Source organism: Protomyctophum bolini (genome assembly GCF_963924005.1).
Source record: "Protomyctophum bolini genome assembly, chromosome: 16".
In the NCBI taxonomy this organism is placed as follows: domain Eukaryota; kingdom Metazoa; phylum Chordata; class Actinopteri; order Myctophiformes; family Myctophidae; genus Protomyctophum; species Protomyctophum bolini.
The window spans coordinates 7,850,123-7,872,812 of record NC_137877.1 but is presented as its reverse complement, the minus strand read 5'-3'; the positions used below and the strand labels follow the sequence as shown (position 1 = coordinate 7,872,812).

The 22,690-nt window shown below is 45.6% G+C and overlaps 1 protein-coding gene across 20 annotated transcripts in view; it reads right to left on the bottom strand.

Annotated features, from left to right (window-relative positions):
* mycbp2 (MYC binding protein 2) overlaps positions 1-22,690 on the bottom strand; it is a 105,149-nt gene that overhangs the window by 68,581 nt on the left and 13,878 nt on the right. For all 20 annotated transcript variants that reach the window (XM_080786273.1, XM_080786284.1, XM_080786287.1 and 17 more), the window contains exons 3-13: positions 21,571-21,786; positions 18,182-18,335; positions 17,856-18,052; positions 15,227-15,469; positions 14,242-14,313; positions 13,620-13,716; positions 13,102-13,175; positions 9,619-9,757; positions 9,275-9,351; positions 5,357-5,561; positions 3,876-4,040 (exon numbers count right to left, since the gene is read on the bottom strand). In XM_080786273.1, coding sequence (XP_080642399.1) covers positions 3,876-4,040; positions 5,357-5,561; positions 9,275-9,351; positions 9,619-9,757; positions 13,102-13,175; positions 13,620-13,716; positions 14,242-14,313; positions 15,227-15,469; positions 17,856-18,052; positions 18,182-18,335; positions 21,571-21,786 — 1,639 coding nt within the window. The remainder of the gene's footprint in view (positions 1-3,875; positions 4,041-5,356; positions 5,562-9,274; positions 9,352-9,618; positions 9,758-13,101; positions 13,176-13,619; positions 13,717-14,241; positions 14,314-15,226; positions 15,470-17,855; positions 18,053-18,181; positions 18,336-21,570; positions 21,787-22,690) is intronic.

Below are 22,690 nucleotides of genomic sequence, written 5' to 3'. Positions count from 1 at the left end.
GAATTAATGAACCATAAATGTATCTACAAAAATATATTAAAATAAGTTATTAATAATATAGTTTACCCGAGAACTTTATAATTAATTATTTCTCTCTCATGTCCGTATATACGTACCCCCCAGCTACGGGACGCTATTTGCTAGGTCTGTATATATACGGACGCCAACGTATACTGCCGTGTATATAATGGTTGAGCCCCACGGCAGCTTTTAAGATAGATCCGGTTACTAGGCAACGCCTCAGGTCACCACCAGCTATGGGACTTTAAATCAGTTTACCTCGGTTACAAGCAGGATTTTCAAACCGACCATAAGTCTGAATCCAGGAGAACTGTCCTTGGTGGAGCTTCAGCCATACAAATGTAATTTGTGACTTGAAACTATACAATGTTGGTATCCACACTGGAACAGTGCAGTGTATCTGTGGTAAAGAGGCTGAAAGAAGACTGCAGCGCTACACAGGTGTGTTAATCAGCTGGGTGGTGCACACGCGAACACGCATGTGACATAATCAGGCATGCAAACAGGCCCAAGGTGAAAAAGGTGACAGTGTGCGGGGCCAACGTTGTGCCGCGGGCAAAGCCGCGGCGCAAATCTTTTAAGCGTTTATTGTATTTTTGTATTTGTATTTATTTATTCAGCACAGTATAAAAAACAGCATAGTGAACATATAAATATGAGAAGGGTAGGGTGCTAGGCTGAGGCAAAAAAGCCCAAGGGGCTTATACGAGGCCTCTACCTATATAAATTAAAATGAAACATTGTATATGAGATATAGAATATCCAGAAAACATGATTGCAGTATATAAAACATAAACAAATCAAAACAAAAACACAACAAGAACATGATTAGAATTTTTGGTTATTTACATGATTAGAGAAAATAATAGATGATACAAAGAAATATAATTATAATTAGGTGATCTGGTCAATTAAGTGGGTCCTAAACTTATGTTTGAAATTTTTTAATGAAGTAGAATTTGATGAGATTGCTGTATAGGTGTTCCATAGCTGGGCCCCCCTGTATCTGATGGAGAACTGACACAGAGCAGTACGGAACTTTGGGAGATGTAAATGATTTGACTGTCTCGTATTGAAGTGGTGCACATCACTGTTGAACTGAAAAAAGTCTTTACATGGCAAAGGAAATGAAACTGGCTGGAACAATACTTTGAAAATAAAGTTGCAGGTTTGGTATGTATTTAAATTAAAGATTGGTAAAATATTGAGTTGTTTAAAAAGAGGGGCAGAATGAGCAGACCAATCACTGTATGTGGCAATCCTGCAGAATCTTTTTTTTTATCGGTACTAAACCCACTTTGGGGGGGGGGGGGGGGGGGAGTGTCATGGGGGACAGTATATACTACACTGTACTGTACTAGCCCTCCTCCCGGCCTGTGTGTCTGTGTGTTAGGCTGTGCAACAGTGACACTTGGTGGTGAACAAATGCTATAACGCTATGTTTCGTGCTCGGACACAGCCAGGGACCCAGGGACACAGCCAGGGACAGACCCAGTGACAGCCAGGGACAGACCCAGTGACACAGGGACACAGCCAGGGACACATCCAGGGACAGACCCAGTGACACAGGGACAGCCAGGGACAGACCCAGTGACACAGGGACAGCCAGGGACAGACCCAGTGACACAGGGACACAGCCAGGGACAGCCAGGGACAGACCCAGTGACACAGGGACACAGCCAGGGACACAGCCAGGGACAGACCCAGTGACACAGGGACAGACCCAGTGACACAGGGACAGCCAGGGACAGACCTAGTGACACAGGGACAGCCAGGGACAGACCTAGTGACACAGGGACAGCCAGGGACAGACCTAGTGACACAGGGACAGCCAGGGACAGACCCAATGACACAGTGACACAGCCAGGGACAGACCCAGTGACACAGGCACACAGCCAGGAACAGACCCAGTGACACAGGGACACCGCCAGGGACACAGGGACCCAGCCAGGGACAGACACAGGGACACAGCCACACACACATACTGTAGCTGTCTATAGTGTGGTTGAGTGGCTGCAATACTCAAAAATGACACATGATTATTTACTAAATCAGTACAAATCTAGTCAGTATTGAGCAAGATGTTAACATTCATGTCCTGATAGTCATAGAACAATTAATTTACTCCAACAGGAGCACTAGCCCCTCGAGGAGCACTATAGCCCCTCCTATATTCAGTAGATTTGTGTCCTAAATGCCATTGACAATGAATGAATTGTCATATATCGGCTATTTTTGTCCTACACAATCCTACACATTCATTGTCACAAAAATGACAATGAATGGATGATGTATGATGATAAGGGTCACTTCACACAGGTGTGATTTAAAGAAAGAAACTGGTCCAGCACTCACACTCCCATCTCAAAATCCCTTACAGTTACACTCTTCACATCATGTAAAATAGAAAATTATATTCACTGGCAAAATAATGAATTATAATACAAATAAAATGTTTTGGGATGGTTTAGTCAACAGGGTCAGTTTACTTCATTATTTTAGCCTTAGTCAATTTAAGACATGTAGAGTAACATCCTCTCCTTATTCAACAGTTGAGCTGCATGTTTTCGTTTTTAATATATCCATTTAGTATAAGCCCTGGCGGGGGGGGGATGTAGGACTACCAGTTGTATGTATCAAGCGTTTTATTTATTTACTCACACGCACGCACGCACGCACGCACACACACACACACACACACACACACACACACACACGTGCTTTATTTATTTACTCATACGCATGCATGCACACACACGAGCACACAGACAGACACACACACACACACACACACACACAGCGAGAGAAACTGACGCCGGCGTGTCCACACCACAGACAGTATAACGCAAAGTGCTAACGTTGCTAATGCTAACTGTAGCAGCTAAACTAATGGATCGACTGGCGAGTCACAGACAGTGTGTCAAAATTCCTGCCGAGTCCACACAAACAGGTTTTTTTTCCGCGGAGCGACCAGCGGCGGCGCACATCATGCCGCCCAGATGCAAGCAGAAATATCGCTCAGAATCATTAGTGACTCACGAGAGTAGTCCGTCAGATAATTCTCCGGGCAGCGAGCTCGGGCTCCACCCCCACCCACAGACCCCCTCACCCCCCCCAAACATTTTTTTAACGGATTTGCATGAATCACACAGGTCCTATATTTGGGATAAAAACGGCGATTTTCGCCGAAAAGCTACACTTTTGCATGTCTGCATAATTTCAATATGGCCGATTAATTCTTTCTGTAGCGCGTCGCTCCCGACATGTAAATGTAAACACTGTGTGCGCTAATGCTAATGATAGCAAAGCGTGTGTGTTGAGTGTGTGTTGTATGGGGCTGGCGTGGGTTGGAAACAACTCCACTTAAAGTGAACGCTGATGGTGGTTAACTACATTTAACTACATTTATGCTAACAGCTAGCGGCACAGAAACAATTAATCCGCCATATTGAAATTATGTCACGTGCGTGTTCGCGTGTGTGTGTGCACCACCCAGCTGATTAACACACCTGTGTAGCGCTGCAGTCTTCTTTCAGCCTCTTTAACACAGATACACTGCACTGTTCCAGTGTGGATACCAACATTGTAGTTTCATAATTTTAAGCATCAATTATAAACAATTGAAGTGGGCATTAACCCATTCTGACCGGGAACCCATTTTGGTGTTAACATTACGTTATGCTTTAGCTATTTTTTTTAAATCGAAGAACGACTGACATTCTTTTAATCTGATCTCAGGTCAGAATGGGTTATATCAGACCAGTGTGTGTCCAGTGGAAACCTCGTATGAATCTGATCTCAGGTCAGAATGGGTTAAGAGCTTGAAATAGCCCCTGGTCTTCTAGTCTACTCACAGGTGCTGTCACTGTAGATGGCATCTTTGCCAAACATGTAGAGCTCTCCGTCCTTGGTGACAATACTGCTGCTGCCATTGTTGCAGGCCGTGTGCAGAGCCGTTTTGGTTTCCAGCTTTATCATCTTCTTAGGCTTGTAGGGCTTTGGCTGTCGGCGACTCTTGGCTGAAAGAAGAAGAAGAATGGAGACACTGAGAATGAGAATATATTACGGAACGGGCCCACGGTTTCCCCTTGTCTTTGTTTTTCTCTTTTCTCCCCAATGCATTCGTTTAGAACATTTGTCCCTACATTTCCTGTGATACACAGCCAGCCACTTATTTTCACCCGACACTGAGGAGTTTCACCAGGTGGGCGTAACGCACACAGAGGAACACGCTACCCCCCCCTCCCAAATCAAAGCTGGAAAGAGTAGTACGCTGTACGTCGCGCATCAAAAAACATTGGATGTAGCCTCCCTACACTTTCCTCACTCTGCTCCACCAGAATAGTTAAGAAGGCAAACAAAATCATTGCAGACAACTCCCATCCTGCACATCACCTCTTCAATCATCCTGCCATCAGGCAGGAGATATCAAGAGCTCAACATCTCACTTCAGAGATAGCACTTACCCCGTAGCCATTAGACATCTGAACTTGTAGCACTTTAAAAAAACTGAATGTAATTTCCTATGCTGCTGGTCCTTGTATTGTGTCCTTCTTGTTTGTGTATCTATGGTTGTCTGTATATGTTGAGTATGAACCAAGACAAATTCCTATCAACTCGTTGACATGGTCAAATAAATTATTGAATCTTGCTAATGCAGCGACAGAACTACCGCTGCTGCTGGCTATCCAACCCGTAAACATGGACAGTTGTGGGTTCTGGCTGAGCCGGAGGCACCACAGAGGAATTTAACACGTCTCCACAGTCCACGGTGATGGGTAGGAACCTAGCCTCGGTACCACAGGCTTTTACTTTTGGCTAGTAGGAACTTGGCAGCCATAAGCTGAATGAAAATGTGTTGAGGTGTAGAGCCCTGCGTGGGAGTGATTTATTGATCAATGAGGTGTCCCTGAGTACTTAACCCCTATATAATAATAATATAGGGGTCATGGATATTATTATGCTTGACCCATGCTTGCCAGTTACTATACAAGCGCAATTATTTTGTCTAATATACGCATAAGGGCCGCCAAAAAAGGTCTAAAAATGAACGTTTTTAGCGGTCTAGGCTTAGATTAGACATTGAAACAACGTTGTTTCAACATCTATACTGTATGACGTTTAAAAAACTGACGCCGGCACAGGCGTCAGGCGTTGCCGCGCGGCAACGCCCTGGAAAATAGAACAGTGGCGTATCGGAGCGTCAGGCGAGGCGTGAACGCGCGTCGGACGCCGCCGGTTTTGACGCGCGGCGTTCGCAGACGGTGTGTGTTGTGTAGTAGGGCTTATTAGACGACTATTGCTCAGTGGGAGATTTGGTGTTACTGGGTCTTACTGGATTCTCCGTCCTCTCCCTTGCTGGCGGAGCCTGTGAAGAACACGCTGCCGTCCTCGGCTACCAGCAGGGCGTGGGAGCCGTCGTGGCCCACGGAGAACTGGATGATCTTGGGGGACTTGGTGACGGGCAGCTCCACCCATTTACCGGCCGACGGGCCGCCCTGCTTTATGCCCAGGCTCTGGTACTTCCCAGTGTAGTATATCTGGGAGAGGAGGAGAACGGAGAAACACGGAAAAGAAGAAAACCAAGGGGGTTAGGCGTTGTAAGTGAAAACCACAGAGAAGAAGCTCACGCAATACCTTCCTTTGCTGTGGCTGTTATTGATAACTGGAGGAGTAAGCTCGCAAAGAAAGAACACTTGCTACACTTTATTAGCCCCGAGTGACAAATGGGCAAAAATACAAAGTGTAAAGAGAGGGTAAACAGCCGACACTATAGCTCTCCCCTGCCTGGCAGCTCCCAGTAAAGTGATGCATCTAGCTAACTTGCAGCTGCTACAGGGCCTAATTCAGAACGGCAGAGCCTCTGTAGTCAAGGGACCAACTGAGAAGGAGAACAAAATGCGACGGCACAATCATCATCATTACCTCGACGATATACTGCCGTCAGCGGCACACAAACGCACTGTGTGTCATTAGAGCTATTGGAATAGTGCAGCTAGGGGCACTCGGTGGTGATGATGCATAATATGCGGTAATATGCGTATTACCGCTCCTAACATTCTGTCGCACAGAATGAAATAATCCCTGAAGACAGAAGACACTGGTGTAATGGTGATGACAAGAGGATTAGAGCCCATAAAACGACGGGAGTGAATCGCAGGCCTTTGACTCCGACTGCCATTAGCCCCTCACAGTCTCCCAGGCACGGTGTGTCACTACCGAGCTTACGGTCCCTATCCCATTCTGACCCGAGATCAGCTATAGTCTATATAGCTATAGTCCAGGTGACTGAAGAGTGAACTTTTATGCCGAGGCACGGGTCAACTCACTACTCCTATTTTTTACTTTGTCGGGCCCAGTCTGGCGATGGGGTAATCTACCGATAAGGCCTGCTGGGAGATTAGGGCCTCAGCACGCGTATATGTTGCATTGTACAGAGGGGGTTAACTTGGCCTGTGGCTCCTATCTGCTAAAGGATGCACAGGCCAGGGCACCACACCCACTTACCAGCATCACATCAGCAGCAAACAGACAAACAACAGAAACAGCACGCCCTAACCACCTACAGATAGCATGCCTTTTTGTGCTAATGCGTGTGCTGACTGATTTGACATATTACAAAGAACCCACAGGTGAAACACATAGTTGAGTAAAGAAACCCCGTGCCCTAGCCTTTATGTACACAAACACACATTATGTAATTCCCCTGCCATAACACCCACACACATTCCTACAGCAATGTCTTCATAAAAGCCCCAAGTTCAGTGACGGAGCAAATCAAAGCCGCCCCTGCATGATTTGGGAAGATTTGGGACCCCACCCGACACCTCAACTATTACACATAGCCAGCCAGTCAGAGAAATAACTACCGGTATATCGTCATGGTAGGTATACCTCGTGGTGCTATAGGCAAGGCTCCATAATAAAGTAAAGCTTGAAGTCAAGTGTGTTTTTATTAGAAAGTACATCGCTTGTACAACAAAAATGACCACCACAACTGCTGGGCTTACAAGCATGCGAGTTCAGCACCATGGACAGCGAACATGATATTTTGGAACCCACTTCGACTAATAAGCAACACTGTCTGTAGCTAAATTATAAATAGTTGGAAGGAAAAGTTGGCAAGGCAGACCATTAGTTCAAGTACAGATTCAGTTTCGCAACAGACTACTCACTAACATTTGGAGGGGACTCAACGGGCCATGGCACTCAGCTAAATCATCCACTACTGTGTATGTTGTATAGGAGATGAAAGTAGTTGAGGGGTATGATGGTAATGCATTAACGCATTTAGGCCGACATTTAAAAAATGTCTTCTAAATGCTGACAGTTTTCTGAAATACCTATGTTTCTATATCAGTGGTGCTCAATATTTCATGTCAAGGACCCCAGAAACTATATTATGTAATTGGCCACCGACCGACCCCCATCTGAAAATATGTTATTCCAGGAACCGCTCACAAGCAAATATTTGAGTTAAAAACGTTCGCTCTGACAGAATATACATTCAAAGGTTTGTGCCACATTTTGACGATAATTATTTCAAAAATAGCAGATCTACAAGCTCGGCTCAGATCTGCAAGCATAGCGTGGCACCGAGTTGCCGTGCTACGAGCTTGTAGATCAATAGCTAAAGTTTATAATAATGGTTAAAACACCAAAAGTGGTTAAATGGGCCCGCTGCCCGCAGTTCAACATGCCAAGAGGTGGGGCCCCTCCCTCCCAGCCAAGTACCAGTTTGATGCCGAGTGCCAGTGTCTTCCCGATGACAGATCCTGGTTTGTCTTATAGGTATCGAGCAGTGTTGCATTAGCCTGGGGTCCACCTATGCTTTCTATGGCATATAGGCAGCTCCCGGCAGGATCCGCCGGGAGAATCCAGACGCAGCTGCGCGTCATCAGACTAATTAATTCGAGCGACAGAGAGAGAGAGGAGTGTGTGTTTGTGTGTGCATGTGTGCGTCAATTTAACAAAGGTGCAGACGATCAGAAATCAGCAGAGTGATTTGCGCTATTCTATGCCGAATTGAAGTGGACTCTTTTTTTTTTATCTCCCTGGAAATAAAAACGCCTGGGTTGCAGAGGCTATAGCGTTCCACAGGCCATAGCTGCTGCTTAGCTCAACGGATGGAATAATCGAATCACTTCCACTGTTTTAAGCTCTTCATGAGCTCAGTGTACGCTCGCAGACCGTGGCCAGAGGGGAGCAGAAGCACAGTACCAACACCGAACAAGTACTTATCTCTCGCACCGAGAGTTCTCAGGTATGTTCAAATCAAAACCTTAAAATAGATAGATAAACAGACGGATGGACAGACACACACACACACGGTATTAACTACACCTTGCACCGGCTTATCTCAGTCCTGAATTGTAAACCTGCTGCCTGCTCACTTAACCACACAAAATCACATTATTACCCATTAAGTTAATGATTTAAAAGGTATATCCAGTGCATTCACTTAATTCAAATATCACTTATTTCTTTGTTTTGTTGCGATAATCTTCCCTACTATAGAGTGTGCTGACCATATAAGGAGTTCCTCCATGTCCCCAGTTAACCCCTGGGGGTCAAAAAACCCTGTAGGTTTAGTTTTTGGCTATAGGTGGCCCAGCCTTCATCCAATCAGGATAGAGAGGGGCCTTCCGCCAATCATGATCGAGTGGGGTCTTGGTGTGTGTGCTGTTGGCCTGTCACATGCCCCCCCCCCCCACTGTAGAGCGTGTATGTGCACATCTTGTTATACCGGGGCGGACGGGTTTTTTCCCCCAAAATCACTGAATGCTCCTTTAAAGACAATTTAGCCTGTAAGAGGGTCGACCACAACAAGGAGTTTTTAATCCTTTCCTGGGTATATTTTTGTATATCTTGCTCCTGGGAGAGAAAATAAATAAGTCAGCGCTGTTAACTGTAAGCAGGTGTTGTGAAATCAGAGAATGGTAATAATGACAGAGAGACTTTAGTCTAGCGGTACAAGGCTGCAGGGGAGTAGAAAAACTATCAAGTGAAAGCCTTTTTTTCCCCCCACAGGTGCACCCTCTAAAGCAATAGCCCTGTCATTAGCGAGACCAAAGCACTGAAAGCACAGCTGCTTAGAGCCACGAAAAATGAAGGACATGCAGATTGAAGAAATCAAAAGCAGGTGCTTGCAATAGCAAATGTTTGCGCCGACGCACGCAGCCCCATTGTCATATTTGTCTGCCTGAAAATGTACACACAAACAGCAGCAGCAGCAGCAGAGGCTTTGACTCACCTTTCCAGAAGCAGTTTTCATCAAAGCGAACTCCCTCCCGGCTCCAAGCAGCGCTGCTTCTTCGTCAAACCCTGTGCCTAAGAGAGTGACACAGTTTAGAACCACTAGCATACGCACAAACATACACGCATGGCATAAGACATGTCCTATACGAGTTATAAACCCGCTATATGCTATATGCAACACAACTTTAAAATCGTTATTGGCGGTTTACAACTACTTGAAGCACACGGTTACGCAGCCATGGGTAATGAACATCAGCTCACACATGCACAATCGAATAGCAAAATTAGAGTCTCGTGACCTCAGAATGACAGCCAAAAACAAAGCAATGCGTGACATACTAATAATGTGCAAATCCTTCTCCAGGTCGAACAGAGAGATGCCACAAGCGTGCAGACATTTCCTTGCCAGCTTCAGCTGCAGTTCCTGCTGCAGGGCCGGGTCCGAGCTTGTAGCGTAGATCCGCACCACAAATCCGTCCTGAGGGCACGAGGACAACAGGACTCATTTTTAGTTCCACAACAATATATTGTTGCTACAATGTCGAGGAGCCAAACCAAATCATGTAGCTGTACAGTATATCGTTGTCGGGGGGGGGGGAAACCCTGTATGTCCAAAACCGTTCGTATTTTATATTAAATCGGATCCACAAGCTTACAACCTGGCAATGCTTTGTGTGAGCTTGTAGATCGGCTATTTTCACTACGACACATTATTACAAATAAAATGTTGAATCTTGAAACATTGACTCAACACATCTTCACACTTTTTTATAGTCAAAGAGATACTTTGATATGGAATAGAGTAAAAACCTAACCTCGAACTCAGCTGCCTGAACGTGGTGGGTTAAAAGGCGCTAAGAGCTCGTTTGATTGGCCCCGGACGGTTCGGGTTCGACTCCCGAGCCCGACGGCCTTTGCCGCGTGTCACTCCCCATCTCTCTCCCCCTTTCCTGTCAGACTACTGTTCCCTATCAATAAAGGCAAAAAAAACGAATCTAAAAAAAAAGAAAAAAGAGCTTGTTTGATTTGCCTCAGGGAGACAGCTTGGACTTTAAATGGTAAGATCTCTTACATTGGCCCTGACGGTTAGCTCAACCGTCTGGGCACCTAGGCTGCCAAACCAGCCAGACGGCGTGCCGCAGGGTCGACTCCCAAGCCCGACGGCCTTAGCCGGTGTCACTCACCATCTCTCTCCCCCTTTCCTGTCTGACTACTATTCCCTATCAATAAAGGCATAAAAAGCCCCAAAATCAATTGAAACCCTAGACTATAGAACACAGCTGAATTGTGTGTGTGTGTGTGTGTGTGTGTGTGTGTGTGTGTGTGTGTGTGTGTGCGTGTGAGACTGTGAGTGAGATCAGTACATGGGCCACGCCCAAAGTTATAGCACAGGGCCAACACATACCACATCGTCATTCTCCCCATGGACTACAATGCCACACGCAACACATCTAATGTGCTAGAGTCTAGCACATTAGATGTGCAGCTAGACCTAGTCTGTGCTGAGGATTAGAGATGTTTCAATAGCACGAGGCTCTGAGAAAAGGATTACACCATGGAATTGGATGGGGTTGTGGTGGTGGGGTCTATTCACTGGTGACGTGGCTGGATCCATCTACTCTGGGACTACGAACAGAAAGATGGGCTGCGCCTACCAATTACATAGAGCACAGCCAATGCGAGATCTTTGGGTCCGATGCCGATCGCAATTTTGGAGAATATTGTAATCAATGTGAACATACCTGATATAATTAAATCACTTGAATGAATAAAACATTTTACTTTAGTTATATAATGAGCAGGCAAGCAAGTGTTAAATATACACACACAAACGGAATTCAATTAAGATTTATTATGTAATTTCCTTAGCGAATACAAATCTATTTTGTCAATCTGTATGTGGTGTAACTTATACAATTTTAACTCCCTGCTTTTATATTGAGACACATTTGACACTATCCCCGTTACTGGTTTGACACAATTATTATCCCCATAACAATGTAAAAAATTAAAACATGCTCACAACTCTTGCCAATACCTTGGACATGAAACCAGTCAAATAATAGTCGATATATCAGCCAAACAGATATATCCACTACTTTTTTGCTGAAGTCAATGTTCCTTTTTGTACTGCAGGCGCATACATACTTCATATATTTTATATATATATATATATATATGTACACTACAGCACAATTAGTGAATATATTAGAGTGCATATCGAAAACGGTTGCCATATCCCTCGAACTGTGGTAGCTCGGTTGGTATATTGACTGGACAATGAACTGACGCAGCACAGCCCATGACAAGCCAAAGCAGGGATGTGCTTTTGGCACAGGCTGCTGGGGAGGGGGCGTGGCTGAGAGAAGGAAGATTTATAGCAGAGAGTTCAGGTTTTGCAAGCGGCATAACGAGGGGAAGGGACGAGGGGGAACAGCAGAGAGTTGGAGGAGGGCATGAAGGCTAGTAAAGCAGCGTCAAGGAGCTCAGCCACTCTCATGGGGTCATGATTACACATCTCCTCTGTTGCACTTTGACTGTAGCCGTAGCACAGAACAGAACGCCTTCTTCCCTTTCTTTTTTTCTCATCAGCTCGGTTGCCTTGGATCTATTCCGTTCCCCCTTTGCTCTCCTCCCTTTCCCTTGACCTCATATCGTTTACCCACATCATCCTTTCTTCGTCTTTTTTATCCTCTCTCACATCATCCTCTCTTTCACCTCTGCAGGAGCCGGTCTCTGTGATGATGTGATGGGTGCACTGGCTGGCTGCACAAACCAATACGTGCTGCCGCTGGGTTGCCGAGGAGTTTAGCCCACTTTTCTCTCTCTCTCTCTCTCTGTCTCTGTCTCTGTGTCTCTCTCTCTGCATCCAGCTCCCTCGTTCAGCCCAGAGGCTGCTATACCCCGGGAGGAAGACTGGCTGTGGCGGTATAGATGTATGAATTTCACATCCTCCCTTCCCCCCGCTACTACTTATGCAGATATCTTGCATGCGAGATTAAGCCCTCTGGAGAACAGCCACATGCGGCGGTTCCACCCCCCTACACTCACGCCCTTACATCGCCACTCCCACCCACACACAGCCTCAGACACACTCCTCTACCCTTTTCCTGTGGCACAGCTGGCGTTCGCTCGAGGGGGTCCCTCCTCTGTTAAGAGTGAGCCTCAGCCGTCATGGCCAGAGAGAGAGAGAGAGAGAGAGAGAGAGAGAGAGAGAGAGAGAGAGAGAGAGAGAGAGAGTGGCGGTGACATGAGTCAGCAGGCATGATCAGGAGGAGCGACTGGTTATGAAACGTGAAGTGTGAAAAGTTTAAAATCTCCTAAATAGTCTTACGAGATCATGAAACCCCCAACAAGCCTCTGCATCTCATCGGTCCTCCTCCGTTCTCAGTAAAAACAAAGCAGAGACCACTGCCAGGCTTGGGCTGCATCGACACACACACACACACACACTGAGATACGTGTCACGTGAACAGCGTTTCCATCTCCAGAGATTTTTTTTTGCAGCCACCCCCGAGCAGCACCAGGCATAATAATACAATCAGTCCTCCTCCCATGATGTCTGCTGCTGCTGCGACAGACAGGAGGCCAGCGTGACAATGCTCGGATTCTTATTAGATTCAATAACACAGGATGACCGGGAGGGGGGGGGGGGGGGGAGGGGGGGGTCGTCGCTGGAGCTCTGGGGATGTATTCATTCCAATTAAGATGGCCCTACTAGCCTAAGCCTCTTTTTCTTATTTAAGGAGCCAGACTATAAAGGCGATGAAAGCAATTACGGGAACAATGGTTGAATTGGATGGAGAGCGTGTTTTAACGTACGTCTTTGCATGCAGCGATCTGGTTGATGTACTCTCCGTCGGTGAAGACGATGTTCTGTCCGTCCGCGTGTTGACCTGGCAAAGGAGAGCAGGGAGGGACACACAGTTGGCTTAAATTGCATCTTTAATAATATTCAAGGTGGGCTTGCAGTTATGCAAGGAGCCTCGGCCTCTGCAGAGCTCATCAAACGACGGTTCAAACCATCTTCATGTCCAGTGACATCATCGATGGGGAATACAAGCTAATAGAAACTGTAGGCTTTCTAGGCCTGAAAAGTTGCAATGCAAAAATGGAAGCCATCGTTCTCACGATAATGAAAATCTAAATATTTTTGTAAAGAAATCTTGTTTAAAAAAAAAAACATCTGCCTAATGATGATGTCACTGGAAGACGGTTTCTAAACTGCCCACAGCCTTCCTATGAGACACAGACTGAGTGGAAAAAAATCGTGCCATTTTTTCACGATTATTAGTGAGGACAAGATAGGTTGAAAAGTGGTCCTTTAAGTTTGGCTGTACCTGGCATGGTGACGGTCCCCTCGTGCTCCAGGGTCTCCGGGTTGATCTTGATGGCTGACATACTATGATTACTTGCGTCCCGATACAACAGGAAGCCCTGAGGACGTGAGACAAGACGCAATGAAACCCCCCACAAATTAACCCATTCTGACCCGAGATCAGATTCTAAAAATGTCTGTTTGAAAATGACAGTTATCTGAAGAAGCTATGTTTCTATGTCAGTCGTACTTCGATTTTTCAAAAAATAGCAGACCTACAAGCTCGTAGCACGCCACTCGGTGGCGCAGGATAAACGCCTATTCGGTCAATTTAGCCTGCGAGTTCTTCGGCCACGAGACTTTTAGCTTCTTTGAAAATAAAACATTTTGTGTCCTATTCTCCCAGAGGACATGGCTACAGTACTGTACATCCCCAAGAACTATTGACCCAAGGCCTTGAGGCCCCCCCCAATTACCGGCCGAGTTTAGTGCCAAACTAGTTGAAATTAAATCAATGAAACGAGCAAATACCACAAAAATCACAATTGAGATTAGATTGCAATTTAAAATACAGGTTTAAATAAACAGGTGTTGTAATTAAAGACAATGAAAATAAATATAAAAACAAAGGCTAAAGACTGCACCTGAGCAAAGCCCAACCATGACCTCTTCTCCTTCCGATTCCTGATGCGAGACGTGGAGTTGTACACGTGACCCTATATAGAACATGGATCTTATGTCAGCACACAACCGCAAACACAAACACCTAAATCAGAACTCATAGAGAGTACTTTGGGAACTATTCTCTTGCAGGTATAGGGATTAAAACAGTTGGGGAAATAAACAAGAGAAACAAAAGAGTCCACCGTTTTGATATTTGGCACTTATGGCACCGGCATGGACACACAACACTACAAAAATAAATCAGGCCTGATAAAATAACAGCTATTCTTGGTAGACAAATCATTCGTGTCCACGTTATAAGCCCATTTTCAACACTCAAGAGCACTGCTGGCACATGCAATTTTCTGACAAGCATTATTCTGTGCGCTATAGAAAGACAGACACACACACACACGAACCAGTGTTGTTTTCGTCGACTAAAACTAAGACGAAAAATGTTCGTCGACTACCTTTTTCACTGAAGAAAACTAAATGGAAATTAAATTAAAACTATGCTATGGTGACTAAAACTAAGACTAAATATACTGACAATTTCGTCAACAAATAAAAACTAGACTAAAATGTTAGGAAGGGACTAGTGGACAACAGATCCAGTATAAGTCATTTACACTTGGTTGCATGCTGAAAATAGCAGATCTACAAGCTCGTAGATCGTCTATTTTCAGCAAGTGGGAAAAAAAAGTCATTATGACGGCAACAAGGCCCGCATAAATACATTTTAGTTGACTAAATCACCTGTAGATTTAGTCGACTAAAATCTTATGACATTCAGTCGACTAAAACTAGACTAACACTAATACATTCCAGGTGACTAAAATGTGACTAAGACTAAGTGAAAAACATTCAGGAGACTATGACTAAAACTAAAATAGAAATTTGCTGCCAAAAACAACAACACTGATACGAACACACGAAAATAATGGCTATGTGTGGGGGCTGTAGTACCCTGACGGTTCCGCTGTATCCAGAGCCCACTTTGTAGAGTCCGTCCTTGCACAGCAGGTAGAGGAAGGAGCCGTCCGTCTGCAGCAGGCAGCGCTCGTCCTCGTCGATGGACACCTCCTTGAGGACCCACTTGTTCATCAGCGCCGCCCGCTTGATGCCGTTCCCGAACCAGTCCTGGATCTGGATCTTGCCCACCAGCACGGCCTGGACGCTCCTCTGCAGCGCGTTCAGGATGGTGGGTACCTTATAGGCCGGGGGAGAGGAGAATTTAAGAGGTCGGTTTAGTTGGAGGACGGAGCTTCTTCTCCCTGATGTGCCACTGGTTCCGGGGGGGGGGGGGGTCACTTTGACTAAGAACACCTCCAATATTAGACTGGGATTTGGGCCTGTGGATTCGTAGGAGGCCATTTCATGATTTTATTAGTATCGCTACAGAAGAGTCAGTGATGTAAATAGGTTTTCAATGTAATGAGTCCCGGGACGCAGGGGGGGGGGGGTCTTTTAGATGAGTCCCCGGGACATTTTATGAGCCCTTTTTACAAATTGCAACATTTACCTCCCATTTCATATGGTTATAATATAGTTATATTCATGAAAAAGAAATGACTATTATAACTAAAGCTAGCAAAAAAAACTAGAATAAAAAAAACAGTACAGTAGTGCTGTGGATGCAGAGGTCGTTGTTTTATTGCGTCTATAACTATAAACTATAACTATAGTGAAAAATGCACCCTATTTTAATCTCTGAAGAGTTCCATCTCATCTCTGGGTAGTGAGTATTAATACAATACAATTCTGGTATCACTGGAAAGCCAGCAATTTCCATGTCTTTCTCCGCCTGACTAGTTTTACACACACTCCATCACTTGCTGGCAGCGATTTCACACTCTGTTGAGCTCAGCATTCACACATGCGCAGTCGCGTGCACAAAATCCACACATGTAAGTAAGTACAACACTAAAACACACACACACACACACTTCCCGACTGCCTGCCTGCCAGCCAGCCATTGTGATGACTCACACTATACAGTCAGTCTGGGGCTGAAGATGCAGTGGAGAATGATATGGTCCGGCCTATCAACTTGCATCCCATGATGTTTCAAAAACACATTGGCTGCGAAGCTTTCTGGACATTGCTTATCTGGAACTGTCATCGGCAAGGTTTAATCAGGCCCAAGAGGGCACAATTTCAATGTGGACAGACCTAATATCAGACCTGAAAGACTTACTGACCCGGTGATATTGTAATTGATGTGTTGTGGGTTGATTGTTTTGTGAATAGGATGGGGAGGGGGAGGGAGGGGTTTCTGTGTGTGTGTGTGTGTGTGTGTGTGTGTGTGTGTGTGTGTGTGTGTGTGTGTGTGTGTGTGTGTTGAGGGGGGAAGACATGCAGTAAAGGCCGTCGGGATCGGGAGTCGAACCCGCGGTACACTGCCAGACTGGATTACCAGCCAAGGTGCCTGGACCGCTGAGCCATGGCCCAGGCCCACTACTTTCGTTTTTGCCCTCTGCATTTACCCATCCTATAACAAAATTAGGAGCAGTGAGCGTCGTTAGTACATTGCACAGGTAGCAGCTGGTGGTTAAGTGTCTTCCTCAGAGACACTTCCAGACCAGGACGCGAACCATGGGACGTGAACCAGGGGACGCGAACCAGGGGACGTGAACCAGGGGACGCGAACCAGGGCACGTGAACCAGGGGACGCGAACCAGGGGACGTGAACCATGGGACGTGAACCAGGGGACTTTCTATTTCCCCGTGAGCGTCTCTACGCACTCCGCTATGGCCACCCTAGCAGTACTGCAGGGTATTAACACAAGACAGCAGGGAAGACCCCCCCTACTTCATCAATGTGTCTGTCTGTCTGTCTGTCTGTCTGTCTGTGTGTGTTTACAACGAAAACCTTCACTGGCCATTCGCACACGCAATGCCAAGAAACATTGCGTGGTTACCTTAAGTCACCTCAGCACAATAAACAATTACATTAAACGGTCGCCTGCTAAATGAAAGTGCTGACTGACCAGGCGATGCCATCAAATTTGCAGAGGGGGAGGAGAAATTTGTATGAAGCCAAAAACAAGTTATGCCATAAAACCTACACCAGATATTCATACGAAGAACACTGCCAAACGGCTAATGCAAATTGAGAGGAAGAACGTGGAAGAGAGAGAGGAAGAGAGAGGAAGGAAGAGAGAGAGAGAGAGAGAGAGAGAGAGAGAGAGAAAGAGAGAGAGAGAGAGAGAGAGAGAGAGAGAGAGAGAGAGAGAGAGATCAAAGGCAAACGGAGAAGAGAGCTGGCTGGCTACAGTAATTGGCGGAAGAATGCAGGCAGGGTAACATAATAAGACAGGAGACTCAAAGAGCCTTGACATTTCCCCAACTCAATTTGGGTGCTTCAGCCACTGCTCTGATGCACGGAGGAGCCAGAGGTTGCTGTAGCCTCATCCAACTCCGCGTGCAACTGAAGTTTTCATGTGAATCCAAAAGAACATCCGACCTACACAAAAGCAAGCACAGTATTCTGCGTGGGTGCTTGCGTGTGTGTGTGCGTGCTTGCGGGTGTGCGTGCGTGCGTGCGTGCGAGATAGTTATAGGACCCTGCTTACTGTAGGGTTGGGTCTCTCACCTGTATGGTCTGGCACGCATGGCTGCCGTTGTTTGTGAGAATAGCGGAGACGGCCTGGAGGGTCTTGCCGGTGTCCCCCCAGGACACCACCAGGCTGAAGAGGCAGGCACAGGACAGGGCGGTGAGGGCCTGACCCGTGGGGTCGTTGGGCCCCGTGCTCCGCACCGTGGTCTCCAGAAGCAGCTGGAACAGAGACTCTGAGAAAAAACACGAGGAGGGTAGAGGGAGTTCATACCAGCCGCTCTGTGCGTGTGTGTACGTCTGTGTGTACGTCTGTGTGTACTGTGTACGATCGCCTTGCATTCACAAAACATCACTGCTCTTACCTAGCACATCGGGTGGCTCGGTCTGGAAGCCCTCAGGCTGCTGTCCCTGCAACATGTCCAGCAGGGCCTGCAGGCTGCGCAGGCACAACGAGGGGTGAGAGAACCGTGTCTCCTTTATCAGCTCAAACACCCCACACAGTCCGATACCAATGATCTATGGACACACAGGGGGAGGAACACACACACACACACACACACACACACACACCACAGTTAGGGCACTATCAGCGCAGCACTGTCTGTCACCCAGCCAGAGAATGGATGCTAAAGGAAAGTGCATTTACAAATGTATCTTATACCAGCATTACAGTCACAATCACTTTAACTGCCAAAATACAGTACAGACATTTTTTTCTTTTGTTGACATTGTGTTTTGGTGGTTTTGGTGCCACTGACACGAGATTTTAAAAAAAGGACCACACACCGCCCAGAGCAAATGGGACAAAGCAAGGCTCATCAACAACAGAAAACTATACGATACTCTACTAATGCACAGCATTTGGGAGGTTGGTTTCGAGTCATGTCTGCCTTCAAAAGACAATTGAGGCTTGTTCTTCTTCCCATGACCGATGAGTATAGCAGGACGTACTTGGAGAGGTTTTTCCACACCCTCATCGCCATACAACAAAAGAGTGGCATGCTTGTCGAGGGAGGGACGCCATTAGAGTTTGGCCCGGAAAAGTCTGCCTCCCTACTCCCTCCGTATAGCTCGTTAGTATGAATCAAATACGCAAAAAAGTCCCTCGGTCTTTCCCAGTCTAAGTAAAGAGCTTGTTTTGTGGCATTACAACAAAAGCACAGCATAATGTTGAACTAACGGCATGCTGTAGACATTTGGTTTGTTTTAGTTGTCTCACAAGTTGTGGTTGTCTCACAAGTTGTGGTTGTCTGTTGTCTCACAAGTGCCGGCTGGCTAGCTTTACATTCTAACATCTACAGCCAGACCAATTTTCACAGTCATTTAAAAATTTCCGAGGTGCCCCTCCTTTGAAATGGGTCTGAGTGATTTTGATTGAAAAGTACTTGGAAAACTGTCTCTCCCCCCCCCCCCCCCCGCCGGTCCCTTGCGTGAGTTTATTAGTAATAATCTAGGGTCAATATTTCTTTGCTTCCAACTCCAGAGTAATTTATCTACCAATAGTCGGCCTACCGATTCAATATTGCATTACAGATGCATGGTATTAACCAATTATTTATCAACCAATGTGGGTAAACTTGACGCCCTTTGAAACACTGCCATTGCAGATATTATATGTCGCCGTCAGCCTGCTTTCACTTTCGATTTCCTAAAAATGACCAAAACCAAAACCATGTTGTTTTAACCACATGAAACCTAGCATTTCTGTTCAGGGGAGAACATTCACCGAAAATAGCAGCGGCTAGGCAAAGGGTTAGTTTGATATAGAGGTGAGAAATTGTATACTAGCGCCACGGGACTCTGGTTAAGTAAGAAAAATTGTCATGCTTGTTCTGCAATACTAGAAGTCTAATTGTATAACGTATATATCAAGACATTGTGTCTTGTTATTTCGCATGCCAGGCATCCAACGCAGTTTGGTTGAATTGAACGCAATGTTAGACCATCATCAGTGTAAAATGAACAATCTGATTATTTAAGGTAGAGACGTTCATTCGATAAAAAATATCGTCAAAGTGGGACGGCTACTAAGGGCATGCAAATATATGACGATGGTAAAACCATTCATACGTACCTGGAAGAGTCTCAAATGGACTCCGCAGTATGACAGTGTTCTGCCTTGAAGAACACACCTACAAGCTAACAACTGACAACAGCTGACCTCTGTTGTCTCTGCTGCAAGCTGTACTTTTGACTCGCTTTTAATTAACTGTGCTCTGTCTGTATTGACTGTTTTTTAATCTGTTGTGCGGCGACCTTGAGTGCCCTGAAAGGCGCCTTATAAATAAAAAAATATTATTATTATTATTAACAACGCATCACATTGCCACTCGCAGATCTGGTGCGACAGAGCAGGCATAGACAGAACGGAGTGTTGTCAAAATATACAGGATACGAATTTCATCAGGCTTAATTAATTGGGGATGTCATCTTAATTGTTACAACATAGTAATGGTCCTGGATAAAGGGGCACACACGTTATCACGAGAGTGAATGGTATCAATATCACATACAGTATTACAAAAAGCAGGTGCATACGCCTTAAAACTAGAGGGAGGATTATGCACTTGCTTTTTGTAATATTTGGCTTTAAGGTTTTGTTTGTGTGTGTATTTTTGTACTATATCATTTTGTATTTAAAATCATTGCTGTAAATGTAATTTCTTTTGTATACAGGGCACCATTCCAAAAGAGACCCTGGTCTCAATTGGATTTCCCTGAAATAAAGGTTTCAATCAATATCGATACAGCCAACAGCAGCTCCATTCCTCTCCCAGTGTGGATTCATGAACACACGTCTTTTATCATAATAATATAGTATGTCACACAAAAGGAGAAGAGCTTCTTTACTAAGGGTAAAATGTCAGACAGAAATTGCCAGACACAATTTACTAAGGGTAAAATGTCAGACACAAATTGTCAGACACAATTTACTAAGGGTAAATTGTCAGACACAAATTGTCAGACACGAATGCAGCAACAATATTGCTGCATTCAGGAGCGCCAGTGAAGTGACACACAGGCTGGTGTTGTGGTCGCCGTTCAAATGGAAAAACACACCATTAAATATGACGCAGAAACTAGGGTTCAACATAACTGGAGTGGGGGGTCAGAGAAATGAAAACAAAACGCCAGGTTTTTATATATTAATTAGAATTAATTTGCCTCCTATGTGAATATGGATGGGATAGGTTAGGTGTACGCGACTGTATTTAAACTTAAGTCATAACGGTGGTACCCGGAGAGCCTGACTTTCTACAGCCTTCTTACACACACTACCACTCGCTTACAATACGCGGACCTGGCAACGCTTAATGCATAACATTGTGGCAGAGTAGAAACGTCGTATCCCCTTCCTCCTGCTGCTTAACGACCACAAATACAGTGTCTGTGACTCTGTGTAGCTTAGCATCTTTGTATCTTTTGCATCTGCCCGTGTGGGCAGCATAACATTGCGCCAGTGTAGAAATGTCCGTATCCCCCCTCACTGCACCAACTTGTCCACTGTTCAGGTGTTCCTTTGAAAACTAGCCCAAAATATTAATGTGCGCCCCTGCTTATATGAAACCATTTAAAATGAAACTTCTGTGACAGAGCTGACATAATGAAGTGACAGTATTCCGGTACGGTACGGTGTGTCAGCCCGTCACAGTACTGGTATTATTATCACCACCATCACCACGCAAGCGGTGCCGACAGCTGGTACTCATCTCATTCTGCAACACCTGCTCGGACCACCATGTGTACCTACCTTGGGAAGCTTGACGGCGGGCTCTCGGTACTCCTCTTCCTCCTCGCTGTCCGAGTCGCCGCTCTGCACCGAGCCCCTGGAGGCCAGCGCCAGGGAGGCCTCACGCTGCTGCCAGTCCAGCACGCAGTGCCGCACATTGCAGTAGACGTTGAATGCCGAGGGGTTGCTGTGCAGCTTGATGTCCGGAATGCAAAACGCCCCGTCCAGAGTCTCCGTCTGTGGTTAGGAAGGGTGGCGGGGGTCAAAGGAGGAGGGGGGGGGGTGTCAGAGAACAGAGGCAGGCGGTCAGCGACATTATGCCACAGATAAAAACATTTTGCTCCTTCAGTGTCGCATAAAAAGTGACATCACTGACACTGTAGAATCCTTGGTATCTGTATCCTAGCCTCTCAGCATGCTAAACAGTAAACAGGATTATTATTTCATTGTCAACATTCAAGTATCAGAAGATGTAACCCAGCTTTTATACCCAGGTAAAGTAATGAGTCACTATTATGAGTCACAAATTAAAGTTTTCCACCTGTCCAACATCCTTTCTATTTAAAAACAAATGTTGTCCCACGACTTTGCAACTGCAGCTGCAGAAGTTGTGTTGCTTAAACCCATTCTGGGCGGGAACCCCTTTTGGTGTTTTAAGCATTATTTTATTCTTTAGCTATTGAAAAATAGCAGACCTACAAGCTTGTAGCGCTACGAGCTTGTAGGTCTTTGAAGAAATGTGCCGCAAATCTTTCAATGTATATTCTTTCAGAGCACACGTTTTTAACAAAAATATTTGCTTCTGGGGGGTCCCTGGAACAACATATTTTCAGATGGGGGCCCGCAGCCAAATACAGATAATTCTGGGGGTCCTTGAGATGAAAAAGGTTGAGCACCACTGACATAGAAACATAGGGTTTTTCTGAAAACTGTCTTTTTTTTAATCGACCTCAGTCCAAAATGGGTTAAAGGAATGCATAGTTGCATTCTCCTCAACTGCTGCGTAGCACAAAAAAAGGGGAGAGAAAAAAGAAATCGGTCAACACGTCGGTAAATGACCATGACTAATCGATTTGCCAAATGGTGAGTCAATAACATCCCTAATAAATATCTTAAGATGTTTGCCTCCCCTTGACACACA